The 22,718-nt window shown below is 48.3% G+C and overlaps 1 protein-coding gene across 1 annotated transcript in view; it reads right to left on the bottom strand.

Annotated features, from left to right (window-relative positions):
- The window catches only part of LOC117884761 (unconventional myosin-X-like), a 257,754-nt gene that overhangs the window by 177,581 nt on the left and 57,455 nt on the right, over window positions 1-22,718 (bottom strand). The window contains exons 3-5 of the mRNA XM_034785520.1: window positions 21,016-21,174; window positions 7,663-7,850; window positions 7,111-7,245 (exon numbers count right to left, since the gene is read on the bottom strand). Coding sequence (XP_034641411.1) covers window positions 7,111-7,245; window positions 7,663-7,850; window positions 21,016-21,174 — 482 coding nt within the window. The remainder of the gene's footprint in view (window positions 1-7,110; window positions 7,246-7,662; window positions 7,851-21,015; window positions 21,175-22,718) is intronic.

Genomic DNA, 22,718 nt, shown 5'->3' with positions numbered 1-22,718 from the left:
GCCTTCCAAACCCCTCCATCCCAGCCCAGAGCACCCTCCTGCACCCCAAACCCCTCATCCCCAGCCCTACCCCAGAGTCTGCACCCCCATCTGGAGCCCTCAACCCCCCACATGTGCCCCAATCCCCTGCTAGCCCTCCATACAATTTCCATATAGAGATGTGGCCCTCAGTCCAAAAAGTTTGCCTACCTCTGGATCTAGTGGGACTAGTCCCAACCCTTGTTCTCACACTACCCCTGTCTGCAGCCTTGGGCAAGCCACTTCTTTGCCACAATTTCCCCATCTGAAAATGGGACAGCATAACTACAACACCGTGAGGTGGACAAGATTCCATGTTTTCAAACAATCACAAAGCGAGAAATATATATGCTAAATTAATTTGCTTTGTACAAATCAATGACTGAGATGGCCATGCTGGAATATGAACCAGTGGTTCTAGAACATTTATGCTGTTATTTACAATTGGAATCAAGTCCCAATTATACTAAGTGCTTTCCAAGCATGGAGGAAAACATACTCCCTATGTATTTCAAACCTCATGCTGAGAGCACTATGCCAACTCAGGAAGAATATGCTCCCAATTGGATTCAAGTCTTAAACCTTCAGTCTGATCATGAAATAAAAAAAGCTTGTCTTGTTTTAAAAACCAGCTTTCCTGATCAGCCTCAGCTGGTTCAAACTGGCAAGACAATGTTGGGTTATAACTGCAGTGAGCTGCTTAGAGACTTTGATTTTGCTCAGCAGAACAATATCAATTACACTTCAAGGGGAAAAAGCCAGTTTCATTCAAACAGGCAAATTGGGACCAGGATTAGAATATTCCATTTAATAGTTTAACCCAGTGGTTCTCAACCAGAGGTACATGTACCCTTGGGGAATGCAGAGGTCTTTCAGCAGGTATATCAACTCATCTAGATATTTGCCTAGTTTTACAACATGCTACATAAAAAGCACTAGTGAAGTCAGTACAAACTAACAGGTTTCAGAGTAGCAGCCGTGTTAGTCTGTATCCGCAAGTACTCCTGTTCTTCTTAGTACAAACTAAAATGTCATACAGACAATGACTTGTTTATACTGCTCTATATACTATACACTTAAATGTAAGTACTGTATTTATATTCCATGGTAAAAATGAAAAAGTAAGCAACTTTCAGTAATAGTGTGCTGTGACACACTTGTATTTTTATGTCTGATTTTGTAAGCAAGTACTTTTCAAGTGCAGTGAAACTTGGGGGTACACAAGACAAATCAGACTTCTCAAATGGGTACAGAAGTCTGGAAAGGTTGAGAGCCAGTGGTTTAACCAATACAAAGATTAAAAGTTCAGTGGGGAAAACAAAACATAAAGAAAAAGTCAAGGCCGCATTGCAGGAATGCTCTGTAAAAGTTTATATTTAACACTAAAACTCATTGTGATTTTTAACAAAGAGGATTGCATTATCACTCTGAGAAATATTTTTTTGAATGTGTGGATGATGCCCATAGTCTCATCTGTGCAGTTTCAGAGACAAGCAGATCCAGGATTATAAAAAAGTTAAAAAAATAATTATGACCTGCAATGTTATTTGAGATGAAATACTGCTGCAGTTTGCAGAAAATAGCAGGTTGTCTTGACTTTGGACAAGGTTAGCTATGTGAAGGGAGTGACACTGAAATGCAGGGAATGCTTTACAGAATCTCAAGCCCTATCTTTATACTTTATTCTTTGAAAAACAGTCTTTAAACAAAGGCAAAAATGAAATTATTTGTACTGCAACAGCACCCAGACAGCCCATGCAGGACCAGGTTCCTCTGTGCTGGGAGCTGCACAAACACATCAGGAAGTGTGGTCCCTGCCCCAGATAGCTTACTATCTAAGTCCTGATCCTGCTAACACTTACACATGAGTAACTTTACACACAAGTAGTCCCACTGGTTCATCGACACCGCACATGCACAATATTACACACATACATATTTGCAGGATCAGGGTCTAATCTGAAACAAAATGACCATGACAAACAGAAGGGGAAGGGACAACATGGGTGAGGATAATAAGGTCACATGGTTACCACAGTTACATCGTGTAGGTTAACTACCAATTTGACAATTCCTGGTGGTTCTAAATAATCTGAATTTAAATAATAATAGTAATTAAATCAAATCAGCTCTCTCCAACTGCAGCAGCCCCAAGCGCTCACTGAAGAGCTGATTTCTAGCAGGGACTATGGCAGAAGTGGATCTGGAGGAAGGATTTGAAGGAGCAGAGGGGAGTGGCTATACAGTTTAGCTCAGTGAGGCATTCCATGCATAAGGGGCAGCATGGAAAAAGGTGCAGAGGCATTTGTGGGAGAATGGACAAATAGGCATTTAAGGCTGCCATTATTAGTGAAGCAAAGAGAATGGGGAAGGCAACACAGTGAGAGACAAGCGCAGAGATGTATATGGAACAGAGTTGTGAAGGGCCCTGACGGTGTTTGCATTTGATGCAGTGGAGAACAGGAACCCTGTGCAGGGCAGGAATTCAAAGGGGTGAGGGTGACAGAGTGACAGGCTAGAAGGATGATCTTAGATGCTTCATTTTGACGGCACCAGAGATGGATGACAGGCAGGCCTGAGCAGAGCAGGCAGCAGTAGTAAAGACAGCAAATGAGAAGGGTCTGGAACCAGAGTTTTAGCTATATGGAGAGAAAGAAAATATTGGATTTTGGAAATGTTGTAAAGGAAGCAGCTGCAGAATTTAGACATAGGCTGGATGTAAGATGTAAAAAGAGAGCAGTCAAAGATGACTCCCAGATTACAGACCTGAATGGCAGAGAGGACAGTTGTATTGTCAACAGTGACAGAAAACAGCGGGAGTGAGGACGGTTTCAGAGGAAAGATCAGGAGTTTGGCTTTGGCCATATTAAAAAGTGGACAGTGAGAAGTATCCTGGAGAAGATGTCAGAGAAACAGACAGAGATATGGGACTGACTGAAGGAGACAGATCAGGAATGGAGAGGTAGATCTGTGACACATTAACTTAGAGATGAAAGCTGAAGCCCTGGGCACAGATGAGGTCACCCAGAGAGAAGGGTAAAGGGAGCAGAAAGGAGTAGGGCCAAGGACAGAGCACTGTGGGACCCCACGAACAGTGGGAGAGGGAAGGAAGAGGACCCACCGAAAGAGATGCTGAAGGTGCAGCCAGTGAAGTAGGAGGAGAACCAGGAGAGGACGGAGTCACAAAAGCCAAGGGAGGACAAAATGTCACGAAGGAGGGTATGATCAACAGTGTCAAAAGGAGCAGAGAGATCGAGGAGGATGAAGATGGAGTAGAACCCCTGAGAAAATAAAATAAATATTAGAGAAAACATCAACCAACTGTTTTATGCACCTTTCAAAATCCTTCTAGCACTAGCTTTCTTTCACGGAGGAAGGATATCAATTTAACAAAGAAGCATCTTCACATAAAAATCTCAAAACTTGCTGAAGTTTCAATAAACAAGTACAAATATTTTCATACATTTTCTCTGTCTTGGAAATCAAGTCTCCTGAAGAGACCAAGCAAGCAAGACGGAAATGTGAGAGATACGTTAACATTTCTAATGAAGAAGCTAAAATAAGGGGACACGGCAAACAAGAACACCACTGAAACTAACCCAGTTGGGCTAAAAAAGTTTTCAGAGACTGGATTTCTGGGAAAAATACAAAGTATGAACTTTCACAAAAAGCAAGTAAACAAGATTACGATAACATTACACCACACAGGAGAACCTTTAATATTATGAGCAAGTCTGAGCTGAAATGTAACAATAGCATTGCTGGCTTTCTGTATACATTAGCCCAGTTCCTCAGCCCCACTAAGATCATTCGGTGCCACTGGAGTAGCATAAAAAGTGACCTTAAAGCAGTTTTCTGGGTGCTGCTGAGAATTCCCCAGCCCTGTAGGCCTCAGGCAGAGGGGTATGACAGCCATTTGGAGGCTAGAGAGGGTAGAATAATAGAATCATAGAATATCAGGGTTGGAAGGGACCTCAGGAGGTCACCTAGTCCAACCCCCTGCTCATGGCAGGACCAATTCCCAACTAAATCATCCCAGCCAGGGCTTTGTCAAGCCTGACCTTAAAAACCTCTAAGGAAGAAGATTCCACCACCTCCCTAGGTAACCCATTCTAGTGCTTCACCACCCTCCCAGTGAAAAAGTTTTTCCTAATATCCAACTTAAACCTCCCCCACTGCAACTTGAGACCATTGCTCCTTGTTCTGTCATCTGCTACCTCTGAGAACAGTCTAGATCCATCCTCTTTGGAACCCCTTTCAGGTAGTTGAAAGCAGCTATCAAATCCCCCCCTCATTCTTCTCTTCTGCAGACTAGGGTAGAGCTAGAATGCCTCACAGAACACTGAAGCTCAATCAGGAAAAGGGTCCCTAGAGGGCATTCTAGCTGGCACAGGTTAGAGAATCCCGGTAACTGATTTAATTTGAGCTGGAGACTGGATCAGCTCCCAGCCAAGCCCCAGGATCACAGGAAGCACAAAAGTGACTTAGAACCACCTTTTCCTCTGTCCCCATCAATAGCAAAGGTTTGGGGAGACAGTTCACCACAGTAGAGGGGTCTGCATAGGTCTGTGGCAGATTCACCATATAGCATGGAGCTCAGCACAGCTGAGGACTGTTCCCATCATATCTTGTCTGGGGCTCGTTCTAACTGGCTACCAAGGAGAAGTAAAGGAACCACTAACAGGAGACTCAGATTTTTAAGGCCATAAGGGACCATTATGATAATTTAGTCTGACCTCCTGCATAATACAGGTCACAAAACCTCACCGAGGATTCCTGCACTGAGCCCATTACTCCCTGGGGTGGGGGGGAGGGGGACCAGGACAATCCCGCCCCCACTCCACCCCACCTCTTCCCACCCCTGCCCCGTCTCTTTCCTGCTTCCGCCCCCTCCCCCAAGCGACACCGGGAGCTGGCGGGGCAGGCTGGGGTTGCTGCTACTGTTTCCCACCGGTGAGTGCGGACCTGACCCCCGCTGCCAGCGCCAGGCCCCCCACTAACTGCCTGGGCCAGTCTGGCCCTGCGCATGCTAACCCCGCCCCCCCCCGGCCGGGCCCCGCACCCCCCGCAGGACATGCACACAGAGCCATCCCTAGGGTACAGCGATCTGGGGTGGCCGCCACGGGGCCCCCCAAAGCGCGGGGCCCAGGGTGACCGCCCCGATTCGCCCTACCCTAGGGACAGCTCTGCTTCTGGTTGAGCTACAGTGCGTCTTTTAGAAAGAGATACCCAGGCTTGGTTTAAAGACCAAGTGATGGAGAATCTACCACACCCTGAATAAGTTGTTCCCATCGTTAATTACCCTCCTTGTCAGAGATGTGTTGCTTATTTCTAATCTGACTTTGTCTAGCTCCACTTTCAGACGCTAGATCTTGTTATGCCACGTTAAAGCGCCCTCAGTCATCAGAAATCTTATAGGCCATGATCAAGTCACCTCTTAACCTTCTCTTGGATAAACAAAACATATTAAGCCTTTCAGTACAAGGCAAATTTTCCAGATCGTGAATCATTCCTGTAGCTCTTCTCTGAGTCCTCTCAAATTTGTCAACTTTCTTTTTAAAGTCTGCACCCCACAATGGGACATACCATCCAGTAACAGTCTCACCAATGCTGTATACAGTGGTAATCACGCTTCCCTACTGCTCGATATTCCTCTGCTTATACCTCCAAGGAGAATAGAGAGCTCCCACCTTGATCTCATGCAGCATGGGGAATCTAATGATTATACATTAGTCTTATTATTCATATTGCAATTTCTCCCAAAGGCCTAGGATGGATGCACACTATGCCAGGCACTGCACAAGTAACAAGAAACACTCCCTGTCCCAAACAGCTTACAATCTATTTAAAGACAAACAACAAGTATCTGTAACAAATTGAGGTCACAGAGGAAGCAAGAAGAGGGTAGCAGCAAAAGGGACAGAACGTTACACAGACTCACTGCAGGCACAGTTAAAAGATTTAAAAGACAAACAGACTTAGGGTCTGAGTGATGTCAGTTATCCCTGCTAGCCACCTGCCCAGCCATTACCATTTGGCAATTTACCATAGGCCCCATGACAGAGGTGGGTCTGAGGACAGGGTACTGGTTTTACAGATTAGTTCGGGGGGGGAGGGAGGGGTTCATGCATAAGGGCAGGCATGGAAGAAAACAGTACTGAAGTGCCACAGGCCCACAGAACTACAAAGGGCTATTTGGGAAGCAGACACTGTACTGGCCCTTTACAAGGGGCCTGGACTTCCAGGGTGTGTGTTTCTTACATTGTCCCTGCTTAATACCATCACTGTTTAGATGTGCCAATACCAGCTGTGAAGTTCCGTTCTTTTCTATTCAGGTTCTTATACAGCGCTCATCACTGTGGTACCTGAATGTTCATGCTTCAGAGTTTGGCGCTCAGGTTTCAGCTGGCCACCTTCAGGGACAGGAAGGGATTCCTCCTCCCACCCCACCCCCATCGTAATCTAGCAGGTTTTTTAATCTCTTTCCTATGAACCATCAGGAGCGGCCACGGCTGGAGATGGGACACTGGATGGGGAGGGCCAGGGCTCTGAGGTGGCACCGAGCATTCTCCCTCAGGGGCTTAGCTGACTGGTTTTTGCTCACATGCACAGGATTTAACTGATTGCCATATATGGGGTTGGAAAAGAATTTTCCCCCAGGTCAGATAAGCAATGATCTTGGGGGGTGGGGGGAGATTCGCGTTACTTTGCAGCATGTCACTTGCCAGGATTATCTGTGTATAGCTCATGTAATCATTCCCTGCCATTGCAGGGGCCTGGAGTGCTGATGCACCTTGGTCCCTCCTATTCTCTGTGGGTCTCATTTCCATTGTTGGGTTTAGTGTGCGGGTGCTGGGTGATGGCTAGTGCTACACAGAAGGTCAGACTAGATGATCTAATGGTCCATTTTAGCCTCAAACTCTATGATTCTATCATTCTATGCCTTCCAGAAGTTAGTTGTTCAGTGAGGTGAAAGGGCTGTTGTGTGATAAAGGTCACACAGCTGCCCCAGCCATACAGGGCCCTTCTTACCCCTGCAGACACTGTCCCTGACTGCTCACTGGTTGTCTCTTCCGTGAAGATGAACTGTACCTGCTCTCCAGGATGGCTTCCTCCACGTGAGTGCTCTTCTCAGATGCAGGGCCCCCTAGAGAGTTCTGGCTCATAGCTGACAGGAATTTGAGCAACAACTTGGTGCTCTCGGTCTTTCCAGCTCCACTTTCTCCGCTGTTAAGGAACAGACATGATACATTCACAAACCCAGAACAGAGCAAGTGACATTCTCCATTCTCCCTGGGTGGGACAAAGTGGGTAAGGAATGGTGCCCCTAGCCTCTGTTTGTCAGAGGGTGGAGATGGATGGCAGGAGAGAGATCACTTGATCATTGCCTGTTAGGTTCACTCCCTCTGGGGCACCTGGCATTGGTCACTGTCGGTAGACAGGATATTGGGCTGGATGGACCTTTGGTCTGACCCAGTCTGGCCGTTCTTATGTAAGTGGTCTGTAGAACCAAATGTGGGGCATCTCCACTACTGCAGGCATAGGAGAGACAAGGGGTAGGAACACAGGTGCCATCGTACATAGGATGGTGGGAGTGGGGAGTGTAATACAACTCGGGGGTTAGCTGTATGTTTAGTCTCTAACCTGATCAGAACACACTGGCTGTCGTGACGCTTCCACAAGCAGCAGTAACACTCATTAGCAGTGGCAAAGATATGGGGCGGCAGCTCACCCAGGTGATGCCGTCTGTACAGGTCCATGGCACTCGCACTGTACAGACCAGAGATGGGTTTGTATGGATTTACTGATGCCAAGATGGAACCAATGTTCGTCTGAGGGAGAAAACAAAATATAGTGAGAAAATCAAGTACCAGAAAAGACACCGACAAGCCAGGACTCTGGAATGATTAATGGTGGGAGTAGGTGAGCCTGAGAGAAGCCACAGAGCCAAAGCCAATGGCCTCCCAATACAGGGAGGAGGAGAGGAAACAGACCCTGAGGGTAGGGTGCTGCAAAGTCAGGGGTGGGGGGAGGAGGAGCTACAATTTTACTGCTCCGCAACAAAATATTTTTGTTTGGCTTGTTGTAAAGCTTTTATTTAAAGTATTTCAAAATATGGGGCCAGATCCTCCCCTGAACGCACCTGCTTTGACTGCACTTGCTCCTGACAAATGGAATCAAGACCAAAAGGTGATTTAGAACAACCTTTGCCACTCCCCCACCCAGATCCTGTGCTGAGTGAAGATTACCTGGACCTGTCTAGCCCATAGAACAATAATGCCAGAGTGACACACCCTGTCCCCAATCCATGCAGATCAATAATAAAGCCCAAGCACAGCCATTCCTATCCCTGCATAACTCCTTGCCCTCTGTGCATTCCTCCTGCTCTTCCTGTACTGTGGTTTCTCATCTTGGGCTGCACGCCCCCAATTCCAAACATCCACATCTTCAGCTCAGGTGTAACCAATGAATTTCTCACAGTGCTGCTGGTGGTACATTTTGCCACCAGAGGACAGCATTCCACATCATTGCCAAACAACAAACTGCAGACACCAGGAGTTACGTAAACCCAAGAGCAATCCGTGGTTTCTCCCTGCTGCATGTAACATGTGACAGGTTTCAGAGTTGCAGCCGTGTTAGTCTGTATCCGCAAAAAGAACAGGAGTACTTGTGGCACCTTAGAGACTAACAAATTTATTTGAGCATAAGCTTTCGTGGGCTACAGCCCACTTCATCGGATGCATAGAATGGAACATATAGTGAGGAGATGGAGGCGACCGTGGTCCTGAGTGAGTAAGTCGGGGAGGAGAGGTAACATGACCGGTGCATCCACCAACAGCTCCAGTAGCGTGGTGTACCAATGTTGTCGAGGCCATGCTGGAGCTATCAGAATTACCTTTGCCCCCTCCCTGCGGACCTTGAGCAGGACCTTGTGCATGAGAGGGAACGGGGGAAAGGCGTAGAGCAGGCGACCTCTCCGGGGTAGCAGGAATGCGTCCGTGAGGGAGCCTGGGCTGCCACCCTGGAAGGAGCAGAACATTGGGCACTTCCTGTTGCGTTGGGTGGCGAACAGGTTGACCTGGGGAAACTCCCACCTTTGGAAAATGAGGTGTATGACATCCAGCCGGATGGACACCCGTGTGTGCGGAAGGACCTGCTGAGGCCGTCCGCCAGCGTGTTCTGAACTCCTGGTAGATAGGATGCTTCCAGGTGACTGGAATGGGCTGTGCAGAACTCCCAGAGCCAGTGGGCCTCTGGGCATAGGGGAGAGGAACGGGCTTCACCCTGATTGTGGATGTAAAACAAGGGGGTGGTGGTGTTCATTAGAACCACTGTGCACTGGCCTTGCAGTCAGGCCTAGAAGGCCTGGCAAGCAAGGAGCACTGCCCTCAGCTCCTTGATGTTGATATGTAGGGAGAGCTCGTCCTGCAATCACAGGCTTTGTGTCTGGAGGTCCCCCAGATGCTACCCCCATCCCAGAGCCGACGCATCTGTAACCAGGGACAAGGAAGGCTAAGGGTTGTGGAAGGGGACTCCTCTGCACACCACTTGGGGGTCGAGCCACCAGTGGAGGGACGTGAGGACCTGCCCTGTTACCGTGACCACTGAATTCAAGCTGTTGCGCCCCAGGCAGCAGGCTGATGGGAGCCGTGCCTGCAGCGGTCTGAGCCGGAGCCTGGTGTGCTGGGTCACGTAAGTGCAAGCAGCCATGTGGCAGAGAGGACTCAGGCACTCCTTGCTGTTGTGGTTGGGAATTGCTGGGGGCTTTGAATTATGTCCGTGATGGCTCGGAATAGGGTCTCTGGCAGAAGAGCTCGCGCCTGAACCGAGTCTAACACTGCCCCAATGAATTCTATTCTCTGGGTCGGTTCCAAGGTCAACTTCCCCAAGTTGAGGAGGAGACCCAGCCGCTTGAACGTGCACCCGACCAAGCGGATTTGGGACTGCACCTGTGCCCTGGTGCAGCCCCTGAGCAGCCAGTCGACGAGGTAGGTATACCTGCACCTGCTGGTGACAGAGGAAAGCAGCCACGACCCACATGCACTTGGTGAACACCCGGGAGGCTGTTGAGAGGCCAAATGATAGGACAGGGAATTGGTAATACTTGTGGTTGACCACAAAGCATAGGAAGCGCAGGTGTGCGGGGAAAATCGCTATATGGAAGTATACGTCTTTCATGTCAAGGGCGGCATACGAGTCTCCTGGATCCAGGGAGGGGATAATGGTGGCCAGGGAGACCATGAGGAACTTCCAACTTTACCATGAACTTGTTGAGTCTGCACAGATTTAGATTGGGTCTGAGACCCCCTTTGGCCTTTGGGATTAGGAAGTATCAGGAGCAGAATCCCTTGCCCCTTATCTCCTCAGGAACCTCCTCCACTGCTCCCATGGTGAGGAGCGCCTGCACCTACTGGATAAGGAGTTGCTCGTGAGGGGTCCCTGAAGAGGGACTGGGAAGGAGGGTAGGAGCAGAACTGAAGAGAGTATTCCTCTTCCACCATGCAGCAGACTCAGTGGTCTGAGGTTATTTGGGACCAAGCACAGTAGAAGTGGCGATACCAGAGAACAATCTATGTGCCACCGAGTACATAGTGTACAGTGAGGCCTGAAAAGAGGTCCATGCCACTGCCTTGCCCTCCTCCACTATGGCTCCAAACTCCTCCCTGGACTCAGTTGGCACAAGCTCCTTGAACTTGAGCATAGAGTTCCAGGAGTTGAAGTTATACCGGCTGGTTGGCAATCCTGAGCTGGAGACCCCCACGTTGAGTACACTTTGCATCTGAACAAGTCCAGGTGTTTGGCCTCCTTGGACTTGGGCGCTGGGGCTTAGGGTTAGAGGGCAGAAAAAGAGGCACTGGGTTTTCACTGGAGTTTCTTTAAACTCTCTACTCCTGGGGGAATTTGTGTGTGTGTCCATATTGTTACAGACATCCTTGCTGACATGTATTTTGAATTAAATTACCAAAATTATTGTAACTGGCGTGATTATGTAGTATTATTTTAACAAATAAAATTAGCAGAATTTTAAAATACTGTGCATAGAATTTTTCATTTTTTGGTGCAGAATGCCCCCGGGAGTAATAGCAGTGCTGTCACTTCCCCGCATGTTGTGTTTATTTATGTGTCTGATAATTTTGTTCCTTAAGTTTCAACCAATCTGCCTGGTACAGAAGTTAGACTTACTGGCCTGTAATTGCCAGGATTGCCTCTGGAGCCTTTTTAAAAAATCCGGCATTATATTAGTTACCTTCCAATCATCTTCTATAGAGGCTGATTTAAGCAACAGGTTACATGCCAGAGTTAGCAGTTCTGCAATTTCATCTTTGAGTTCCTTCAGAACTCTGGGGTGATGAGTTTAAATACTGTTTAATTTACCAATTTGTTCCAAAACCTCCTCTACTGACACCTCAGTCTGGGGCAGGTCCTCAAAACTGTCACCTACAAAAAATGGCTTGGGTATGGGGATCTCCCCCACGTCCTCTGCAGTGAAGACTGATGCAAAGAATTATGTTAGCTTCTCAGCAACAACTTTGTCTTCCTTGGGTGCTCCTTTAGCACCTCAATTTTCCAGTGGCTCCACTGACTGGTTGGCAGCTTCCTGCCTCTGATGGACTTTAAAAAATTGCTGTTCAGTTTCTGTGGTTTTAGCTAGTTGCTCTTCAAATTCTTTCTTGGCCTGCCTTATAGTTTTACAGTTGACTTGCCATAGTTTATGTTCCTTTCTATTTTCCTTAGTAGGATTCGACTTCCAATTTGTAATAGGATGCCTTTTTGCTTCCAAATGCCTCTTTTACCTGCTGTTTAGCCATAGTGGCATTTTTTTGGTCCTCTTACTGTTTTGTTTTTGTTTAGAGTATACATTTACTTTGAGACTTTATTATAGTATTTTTAAACATTCTCCATGCAGTTTTTAGGCATTTCATCCTTGTGACTGTTCCACTTAATTTCTATTTAACTAGCTTCCTCATTTTTGTATAGTTCCCCTTTTGGAAGTTACATGTTAATGTAATAGATTAATGAGGTATGAAGAAACCTATTAGAATTCTTTGAGAGTGTCAATAAACATGTGGAGAAGGCTGATCCAGTCCATATAGTATACCTGGACTTTCAGAAACCCTTTGACAAGGTCCCTTACCAAAAGCTCTTAAGCAAAGTAAGCGGTCATGGGATAAGAAGGAAGGTCCTCATGGATCAGTAACTGATTAAAAGATAGGAAACAAAGGGCAGGAATAAATAGCCAGTTTTCAGAATAGACAGAGGTAAATAGTGGGGTCCCCCAGAGATCTGTACTGGGACCTGTGCTGTTGAACATAGTCTTTATCTGGAAAAAGGGGTGAAATAGTGACGCAGCAAAATGTGCAGGTGATACAAATTTATGCAAGGTAGTTAAGTCCAAAGGTGACTGCAAAGAGTTGCAGACTGATCTCACAAAACTGGGTAAGTTGGCAACAAAATGGCAGATGAAACTCGGTGTTGATAAGTTACTCCTGAGGGCATTCTGCACCAAAAAATTAAAAATACTGCGCACAGTATTTTAAAATTCTGCAAATTTTATTTGTCAAATAAATGTGGAGGCTCCAACATGGCATTGGGGAGCACAAGCCACTGGCTGAACAGAGGTGGGAGATCACTGAGCAGTTCCCCCCGGCACACAGACTCAGCGGTGAGGCTGCACCCAACCCTAACTCAGCGCAAGGACTGGGCCTGCCCCAGAAACATCCTAGAGCCCTGCCCCTCTGTGCCAGGTGTGGGCAGGCAGGCTCAGCAAGGCAGGATCCAAGTGTGGAGGGGCTTAGTGAGGGGAAGATCCAGACAGGGCCGTCCCTAGCTATACTGGGGCCCTATGCAGCCCCCCACGTGGGGGGGGGGGGGAAGAGAGGCGGGCTTCTGTAGGGAGGTGCGGGGGTGCGGGCCCCAGGCCTCCGTGGGGGTGGGGGTGGCTTGGGGCACGGGGGGGGAACCACCCCCCAGCATTCACCAGCAGCGCGGCTGGGGCTAGGTCGCTGGCGCTGCACTCTCGCCACCGGTGAGTGCAGCCCCCGCCCTGCTGCAGAGCTCAGGGGAGTGGGGGTGGGGCTGGGGCTGAGGCTGGGGCTGGGTAGGGGTGGAAAGAGGCAGGGTGGGGGCAGAGCAGGGGCGGGGGTTTGGGGGAAGGGGTGGAGTGGGGGCGGGGCTGGGCAGGGGCGGGAAGAGGCAGGGTGGGGGCAGAGCAGGGGCGGGGGTTTTGGGGAAGTGGGTGGGATGGAGGCGGAGCAGGGGCAGAGCCCTGGGGAAGAGCCAGAGCAGGGGCTGGAGCAGCACACAGCTGTGCAGGGCACCCCAAATTTCCTGGTGCCCTACGCAGCTGCGTACTTTGCGTATGGGTAAGGACGGCCCTGGATCCAAATGTGAATTGAGAGGGTTCTGTGTGGGGCAATCTGGGTGCGGGCAACTCAGTGGGGGATCCAGGTGCGGGGGGATCTGGATGCACATGGGCTTGTTGAGGGGTTCTAGGTGCAATGGTAATGGGACACTGCAGGGGGGTCCAGGTGAAGGTGCTTGGGGCTCAGCAGGGGAGTCTGGGTGTGGGGGAGATAGAGCTCGGCAGGGGGTCTGGATGTGGGGAGCTTAGTGGGGGCGGGGTCTAGATGCTGGGGGAGTGTAGCTCAGTGGGGTGGGGATCCAAGTGCAAGTGGTTCGTTGGGTGGTCCAGATGCAGGGGGAGTGGGGCTCATCAGGGGGGTTCTGACTGCAGGGGTGGGGTGAGGGTCGGCGGGAGGGTCTGGGTATGAGGGGGTCTGGATACATGGGGATTGGGCGGATGGTGGAGCAGTTCCCAGTACAGTCATCCCTCCCCCTTGCAGCTGAGAAGTGATGGGTGTAGGAAGCACGGGGGGGCAGTTTGCAGAGCTTCCTACAACCAGGGGAGAAATCTTGGGGTGGGTCTGATAGCTCCGGACGCTTTGCAGGGGAAGAGGAAGTCCTGTCCTCCCCATCCCAGCCAAGACTAGCAGCTAAGCCCAGCACAGGGTAGGAGGCATCAGCCAGGTCTTCCCCAGTCCCGACCCCCTGCCCCAGGAGTGATTTACCTCTCTGCCGGCTGTCCTAGATCTATCTGTTGTTTCCTGTGATCCTGGGGCTTGGACTCAAGTGAGTCACCCCGCTTCCTCTGGTCAGTTTGGGACTATGATGAGGTAATGCTCACCTGACTCTGAAGGGGGGGGGGGCAAAGCCAAGAGGAAAGAAAGAACATGATAAAAGGGAGAAATGGTTGCCATGCTCTCTCTCTCTTCCAGCTCCATCTACAGACACCACCACCAAGCGACTAAAGCGCTGATCAAAGGGGAGAGTCTGGCTGAAGGGCAATCAGCCAGCCTGTGATGAGACGCATCTAAGTTTGTAAGGACACTGAAAGTGTTAAGACCAGCTTAGAATGTGTTTTGCTTTTATTTCATTTGACTAAACCTGACTTGTTGTGCTTTGACTTATAATCACTTAAAACCTATCTTTGTAGTTAGATTTATTTGTTTATTCTACCTGAAGCAGTGCGTTTGGATTGAAGCATGTCAGAGACCCCCCTTGGGATAACAAGCCAGGTGCATATCAATTTCTTTGTTAAATTGACAAACTCATATGCCCACTGCAAGCTTATACTGGACACTGCAAGACGGAGGTTCCTAGGGTTGTGTCTGGGACCAGAGATACTGGCTAGTGTCATTCGATTGCAAGTATCTGAGAGCAGCTTACATGCCAGAGGCTGTGCGTGAACAGCCCAGGAGTGGGGTTCTCACAGCAGAGCAGGGTAAGACTGGCTCCCGGAGTCAAGGATTGGAGTGACCGAGCAGATCACTGGTCCAGATAATATGAGAGGGGAACATCACATGCAGTAATTTAGTTAGCTAATTCCCTGGGTGCATGTCTGCTGGACTGTCTGGTTTATGGGGCTTATTTGTGTTTTAATTAGCCAAGTATTTCTTGACCTCCTCTCAATTGGCAGTTATTTTAACAAGATCTTTCTTCCTAATTTTTCCAGACTTTTTCTGGTTGAAAAGGTATTTAGTATCTCAACTATTTCTGAAACATCATTAATTGCATCCCTTGCCTCTAACAATCCCCCTCTCATATACCAGGCATAACCCTGGGAACCAGAACAGAGAAATGATACTGGAGAATGAGATACGGCAGAGGATGAACAAGAGGAAGAGTCAGACGATCAGAGTTATGAGGAGAGGGTTAGGGAACAAGGTTGCTATTTTTATGATTTAAGTGATGTCAGTGTGTCTGACATCAAAGCACAAACAGAAAATGAAGAGAGGCCCTGCCTCAAAGGTCTTAAAGAATACAGAAAAGGAAACGGAGGGGATGTGGTCAAGAAGTGAAGGCGATTGGCAAAGAGTGCTCAAGAGGGTAAAAGGCTGTAAACTAAAAGGGCAGGAAGGGTGGGGGAGACAAGGGCTGCCAGAGAAAGGTCTCTACACAGAGAATACCTTGTGTGGGACTGGGTCCCAAAGCCAGCAAGACAAGCACAATGCAAGACAGTGGGTAGAGAGGCCACTGTATCATGAGAGACAGAATTTGCAGCCTCCTTCAAATCCCAATACAGACAGGCGACTTTCCAGAAACCAGGTCACTTAACTGATCATTTACTGGACTACAAGGTGAATACAGTCTTGTTGCCTTAGTGACAGTTGCTAGGCAACACATTTGGAGATTCACATTTTACTGTCACACTCTGAAGAGCTTTGGGCACAGGTAAAGCACAGTGAGCCCCTTTCAATCTCTTTTCCTTAAACCCTAAAGGAGTCTCCTCAAAAGCATGTTTACCCCATCCTGCACCTCTTGTCCTGTGTGGGGGTCACTCCTGGAAACTCCTTGGCTGGAGGTGCACCAGAGAACTCCATCCCACAGGGTTTAAAAGGAAATTCAGAAACCATATCTATGTGGCAGGGGCTTTGTGTAGTCATCTGGGAGAGGGACCAGAGCCAGCCCATAACAGACATTACAGAACAATAAGGGGGCAGAGTCTGGCAATAGTTGCTGTTTCTTGGTTCTTTTCAATGATGGATCATATCTGCCCTAGTTACTTGAGATACTTGGGCCACAACCTATGTTCACCATTGAGAAAGGATGGGTTCTGGTCATAATTTGAACTATTCAAGATTTATTTTCCCTATGGTTAGTGCACTTCAGGTTACATATCTGCTCCGTGCACCTAGGTCTAGAGATTTTTCCCTAGCCATGTCTGTGTGGCCCACGCAAACACCCCCACTTTTCTTGGGCTCCACACCAAAGAAATAAAGGGGGCTGCCAGATTGCCACCATCTTAGTTCTTTCTCTACCACTAACTCCCAGTAGAGGAAAACCAGGCAGTGGGGAAGGAAGGCAGGTAGTGCATTACACATAGGAACAACACATCTCAAAAACCTCAAACTACTACAAGGTGAGTAACCCAGCCTTCTTTGAGTGACTGTCCGTATGTGTCAGACCCCTAAGAGGCCCCCTCAAGGATTGAATTTACAACCTTGGGTTTAGCAGGCCAATGCTCAAACCACTGAGCTATCCCTCCCCCCTAGCAGCATCTTTATAAGGAGGTGGGGGCTGGAGTCCTACGACACAACAGATTGCAGAGCCGCCCTGCCCAGAGGAGCATCAGTAGCAGCTACTTGCACCAGTGCACAATGAAGGTGTGACTGGAACTCCAAATTGCTGCTCTACAGAAGTCAGCAACAGGGACATAGGGATTTCTCAAAGGGAAACAATCAATGCCGCCTGAATTCTAATCAAATGAGTTTTCATGCTGCCCTCAAAGGAAATGTTTAATCTCATAGCAGAGTTGGATGCACCTTGAGATCCATTTCACAGAATCATAGAACTGTAATGGACCTTGAGAGGTCATCTAGTCCAGTCCCCTGCACTCAAGGCAGGACTGGGGATTATCAAGACAGTCTTTGGGAGGAAATGGCCTCTCCCCTTGCATATGTTCCATGAATGAGGCAAAGAATCTAGGGGCCTTTCAAAAGGATTTCATTTTTTCCAAGTAGCTTGCAAGAGCCCTATGCATGTCCAATGAGTGCCACCTCTCCACTGCTAGAATGAGGTTTAGGGTAAAATATTGGAAGAGGGATACTTTGGTTGATGTGCTAGTCTGACACCATCTTAGGGCTGAACTTAGGCTGTAACCTCATAGATATCCTATCCCTGTGGGAAACTGTATGGGGAAGGGTCAGCCACAAGCATCCTTAGCTCCCCAATTCTTCTGACCGACATAACAGTGACCAAAAATATTAGCTTCACAGAAAGATGTAGTAGAGAGCGGGATGCCTGGGGCTCAAATGGAAACTAAGGGAGGGGATAGCTCGGTGGTTTGAGCATTGGCTTGTTAAACCCAGCGCTGTGAGTTCAATCCTTGAGGGGGCCACTTAGGGATCTGGGGCAAAATCAGTACTTGGTCCTGCTAGAGAAGGCAGGGGGCTGGACTTGATGACCTTTCAAGGTCCCTTCCAGTTCTAGGAGATAGGATATCTCCATATATAACTGATAAAACAAGGTTCAAGTCCTGGAGTGGTACCAATTTTGCCAACACAGAGAAGACTTAAATCATGCCCTTCAGGAACTGGGCAGTGAGTGGGTGTGAAAAAACAGAGTAGGTGTCTACAGGGGGATGAAACACACTGACAGCCATCAGGTGTACTCTGAGGGAGCCAACAGATAGCCCCCAAGATTTTAAGGACCAAAGGCAGTCCAATATATCTGGAATCTTAGCCCGTAAAGGGGAAATTCCTTGTCGGTTAAACCCAAACATAAACCCATTCCACTTTGCTTCATAATATTTCTTGGTCATAGGTGCCAACTCCATGGGTGCTCCGGAGCTGGAGCACCCACGGGGAAAAATTGGTGGGTGCTCTACACCCACTGTCAGCTCCCCAGCCTGCCCCCACCCCAGCTCACCTCCACCTCCTCCCCTGAGTGCCCCGCGGCCCCGCTTCTCCCCCTAGCTCCCAGCGCTGGCCGCCGCAAAACAGCTGTTTTGCGGCAGCCAGCACTGGGAACTAGGAGGGGGAACGCAGCGCTCTCGGGGAAGAGGCGGGGCCAGGATGGGGATTTGGGGAAGGAGTCCAATGGGGCAGGGAGGGGGTGAAGTTGGGGCGGGGACTTTGGGGAAGGGGTAGGAATGGGAGCGGGGCAGGGGCAGAGGGGCATTGAGCATCCACTGGCGCCGAGAAAAGTTGGTGCCTATGATCTTGGTAGCGTTCTTTCTACTGCTGTTCAGGATGCCCTTGACATTAATCGAACAGGGCCTCTCTAACTTGACATCCATCCAAGTACCATGCCATCAGGTGAAGCATGGCTGGGTTGGGAGGGCAACTCCATCCTTCATCCTGGGTTGTCTCTGATGACTACACTCGGTGGCTGCTGATACCACCTCCAAGTTGGGAGGTGGGTGGGAGAATAAGTACTCTGACCCTTTTGGCGGTATGAAATACCTTTTTCCAGCCCACTTGGACACTGATGGAATCAAGGCAGCCCTGGCATGTTTGAGGATGACATCATTAATAGGAAGCACCACTCCAATCGGACACGAGCCATGCAAAATGTCTGACAGCTTGCGTGGTACTTCCTGGACCTCTTCCAGGGGAATCTGAAGTGACCTTGACACTCTCTAGTCAGTCCTAGGTGGTCTTAGTATCACCAGGGTGTGGCAGGGAAGTTGGAATCACCGCCTCACACAGGGAAAATGAGGACAATGCCACAGGGGTAGTCTTTCCTGCGCCTGTTGCTCTTCTTTCTCATGTTGCTGGAGTTGTGGCTCTAGAGTTGGTTGAGGAAGCTCCTCCTCTAACCTGGGAACCCCAGAACTTCTTTGATCCCTTGTGTCATGAGGCGGGTATACTGGGTGGTAGTCTCGTGGAACTTCCGGAATTGAGGTACTGCCACTGCGGGCTCTCATAACCCCTTGGCACTGAGCCCCAAGGTGCTGGGCACCAGTGGTAAAGGGTAGCAGATGTTCTCTAGTATGAGAGTTCTGAGACTCTCTGGAGACTCCCAGTGTTTCTATCTGGGATGAATCTTCTCACTGGGGCATAGTCTGGGTCCAGATGTATGCCATAGTCCTCTTCCAACTCAGAAGATTCTGATCCCAGGGAGTGGGGAGGGTCCCTTGGTACCAGAAGGAGCAGTGATGACCTGCCTCTATTTGTTGATGACTTCGGAGACAGTCTGGCTCGATTCCTACCTGTGGAAAGAGATGGAGAGGAGTACCTTCGAAATATCAGTGCCAGCTGGGGTCCCAGGGTCAGGCAATGAGGCCTGGAGAAGAGTGATGACTCCAGGTCCAGGAGCAACAGAAGATCTTCCAGAGCTGAGAAGCGAACCAGAGAAGATGGAGACATCTCCACAGCTCAGATCACTGAAGAGTGCACTGGATCCAGCAGCACTGAAGAGGGATTTGGTGCTGAAGAAGCAGTCCCAGTACCAGACAGTGCTGCAATTTTGGCCTTCAAAGAAGTCCTGGTCTAGTCCTTTCTAGTACTGGACAGTCCCACTCTGGAGACCGAAGCTCCTAATGACTTGGTATGGGATGGGGACTCCTGCCTCTTGTTAGAGGGCTTGAACAGGGAACCGTCCCTCTTGTTCTTTTGGAAGCATTTATATTTCCCTTCCCCATCTGCCCTGGCTCTGATCTCCAGAGTCTCTCTGAGCCAGAGGTGGGACGAAGGTCTTGAAGCCACCCAGAACCAAAGAAGAAGAGTAGGCACTCCTACCTTCTTCAGGATGACGTATCAGGGAGGAGAGTCTGCCCAGTCAGAAGTTGTTCCCACTTTCATGGTTTCTTCTATGAGGGACTTTCAGAGCCAAAACTCCCTGGACTGCGTAGTTCTATTTGGGAAGGACCTGCAGATACTGCGTGTCCCCCAAGCAGTGCAGACAGGCATCGTGGTAGTCTGTGACTGGGAAGAGCTTGTGGCATGCATCGCAACTCACTCCCCGCAACCGTTGGAGGGTTAGGCTGGAAGGCGTGCAGCAACAGCTTCCCCTCCACAAGGGGGGTTCCAAATAAGGAACCGAACCCCGAAGCCAGGGGTAGTCAATAGGCAGATCGTGGGCCAAATCTGGACCGCCAGACGCTTTCGAATGGATCCCAAAATCTATTTACTTACTTATTATTGTTGATTTTTTTATTATTATTTTCTCTGGAGTCTGGACCTTGACAATAAATAATTGACTATCTCTGCCATAAGCTATCCCCTAACTAACCATACTATTGAGCTAGCTAATTAGGAAGTTTTAAAAAAAATATTTATAGAAAAGCTGAAGTCAGCACAAGCACTGAAGCTCCATCTTAGAACGCGAGTGGTAAGAAGGAACGAAGATAGCAGTCTGGCAGCCCCCTTTCTTCCTTTGGTGCAGAGCATGAGGAGAGGACAGGGTGGATGTGCAGACCACATGGAGACTGATAAGGGAAAATCTCCAGTCCTTAGCGCATGGAGTACATATGCAACATGAAGTGCACTACACATAGGGACAATCACTTGAAGAACCACCACACACCTTCTAATCCTTACTGGCCATTTGATCAACCTATAACCTCTGGCCCAACCGTGTTCAGATCAGCAAGATCTGGGAATTCGGGGGTCACAGGGAATATAATGTCAAACTCAGCTGCTAATATGAAAATAAGCAAAGAAGAGAAACGGCCCTGCAAAACCATTCCAAAGCCCTGAACGGAATAGCCACAAACAGGGACTTTTCTTTCTTACCAAAAGGAGGGTAAGCCCCTCTTTTGAAGCAGGGGCTCTACAGGGGTTTAAGGCTGGGGGGGGGGGGAGAGAGAGACAATAGAAACCTAGGATTCAATGGAAATGCAGAGGAGAGGGAATTCCCCGTTTATCCATGGGGAACAGTCCCTGTAGCTCAGGGGACATTGTTCAAATCAATATTCTATATGTAAGTTGGCAGCTCCAGAAGATAAACAGAGGGCATCAGCCAGCATGGACTTCTCCCAGCTTAGACACTTACATATATGCTGTCCTGTTGGTAGCGCTGATGCAGGTTGAGCAGAATAGCAGCCTCATGCAGGTCTCCCAGCATGGACATGTCTTCCACCCCCTCCACACTAGTCTGGTGCATTGGCAAGACCTTCTCCCTGGATAAGGAAGCCTGTGGGTAGCAGAATACCTGGAAAGAAAGGGAAAGGGACCAGTAACAACTGAAAAAAGAATCACTGACCACAGCTTTACCCCACGGCACTTATTAATGATCAGAGGTGGAACATGACACAGGGTGGATATCTGCTGTTTGGGTTTATTTGCACAGCTTCCTACACTCCTCTCCTATCTGGATGAGCCCTCTGGAGAGAACATTGGGAGCATGCAGACTTCCTCCACTCCAGATTTGTTCTCTCCACCTTCAGTACTGCCTGGGAGAAGCTGGACTCACAGAGCAAAAGGCTGTCACCCTGAGAGTTAAAAAAGGTAACATGGAGCCCACATGTGGGGGAGATGCCTAGATACCATGATGATGAGTGTGGAATAAGAACCTAAGCACAAGAGAATAGATTTGTACATGTGCACTTGGTGTATGTTTCAGAATGTATTTCCATCCTTACTCTGCACATTCTCAGAGGCCTGGACTACATCTCTGAAAAGAGCGAAAAGCAGAAGCCAGACCAAAAAGACATGCTCTTCTCCTTTTATTTTAAAGATCATGTTTTATAAGCAAATCTCTTGTTGTGTGTTTGCACATGGTTTTTGAAGTCACAGGTTTACAATGGCTGTCAATTCTTCTCAGCTCTGAGGCACATCCTCTTCTCTCTGTCCCTATAGCTAAAAAACCTTGCCCAAGTTGCATTGGCCGGTTTTGCTGACCCATCATAGAGCAGGCTGTCCCCCAGATAAGCTACTGAAACTGGAGTTAGAGCTGGAGGTGCACATCAGTACCTTGAGTCTGAAGGGAACGACGCTGAGGCCCACCCTGTCATATTGTGAACATGCAGCCAGTGGCCTCACTGCCCCTCCTCTCCAGCGTGGATACAAATGGTTGTTGTTGTTTTTAAATAAAATTTAAAAATCTGATTTTTTTATTTAAATCAGATATTTTTAAAATAAACTTATTGATAATCAAAACTGAAATTGAGCACTTATGTTAAAGCCTAAACATATTATAATCTATAACAATCATTTAAATTAAATACAAAAAATAACACCAAGTGGTATGTTTGCTTCCAAGTTTTAAAGAAACTTGTTTTAATAGTTATCAACTAATGAGAATCAACCTTACTTTAGAAAAAAATAACTAAAATGTACAAATGAAAATTAAAATTGATTTAAATCATGATTAAAATCAGTGATTTAAATTTTACATTTGATTTAACTCACTCCACGCTGCTGCTCTCATAAATCCCTGTACCACTTTAAGCTTGCAAATACTATGGAGCAGTGGCTGGGAAACAAAGCAGGGGAAAGGAGGCAAGATAAAGAGGTACAGGTGTGATCTCTCCTCACACCTACCTCACCATCACTTAGAGGAGAGGAAAGTGATCAGGAACAGTCAGCATGGATTCACCAAGGGCAAGTCATGCCTGACTAACCCAATTGCCTTCTATGAGGAGATAACTGGGTCTGTGGATGAGGGAAAAGCAGTGGATGTGTTATTCCTTGACTTTAGCAAAGCTTTTGAAACAGTCTCCAACAGTATTGTTGCCAGCAAGTTAAAGAAGTATG

This window comes from Trachemys scripta, chromosome 11 (genome assembly GCF_013100865.1).
Source record: "Trachemys scripta elegans isolate TJP31775 chromosome 11, CAS_Tse_1.0, whole genome shotgun sequence".
In the NCBI taxonomy this organism is placed as follows: Eukaryota; Metazoa; Chordata; order Testudines; family Emydidae; genus Trachemys; species Trachemys scripta.
Note: the sequence above shows the minus strand (reverse complement) of the source record. Positions and strands in the feature narration are given on the sequence as shown.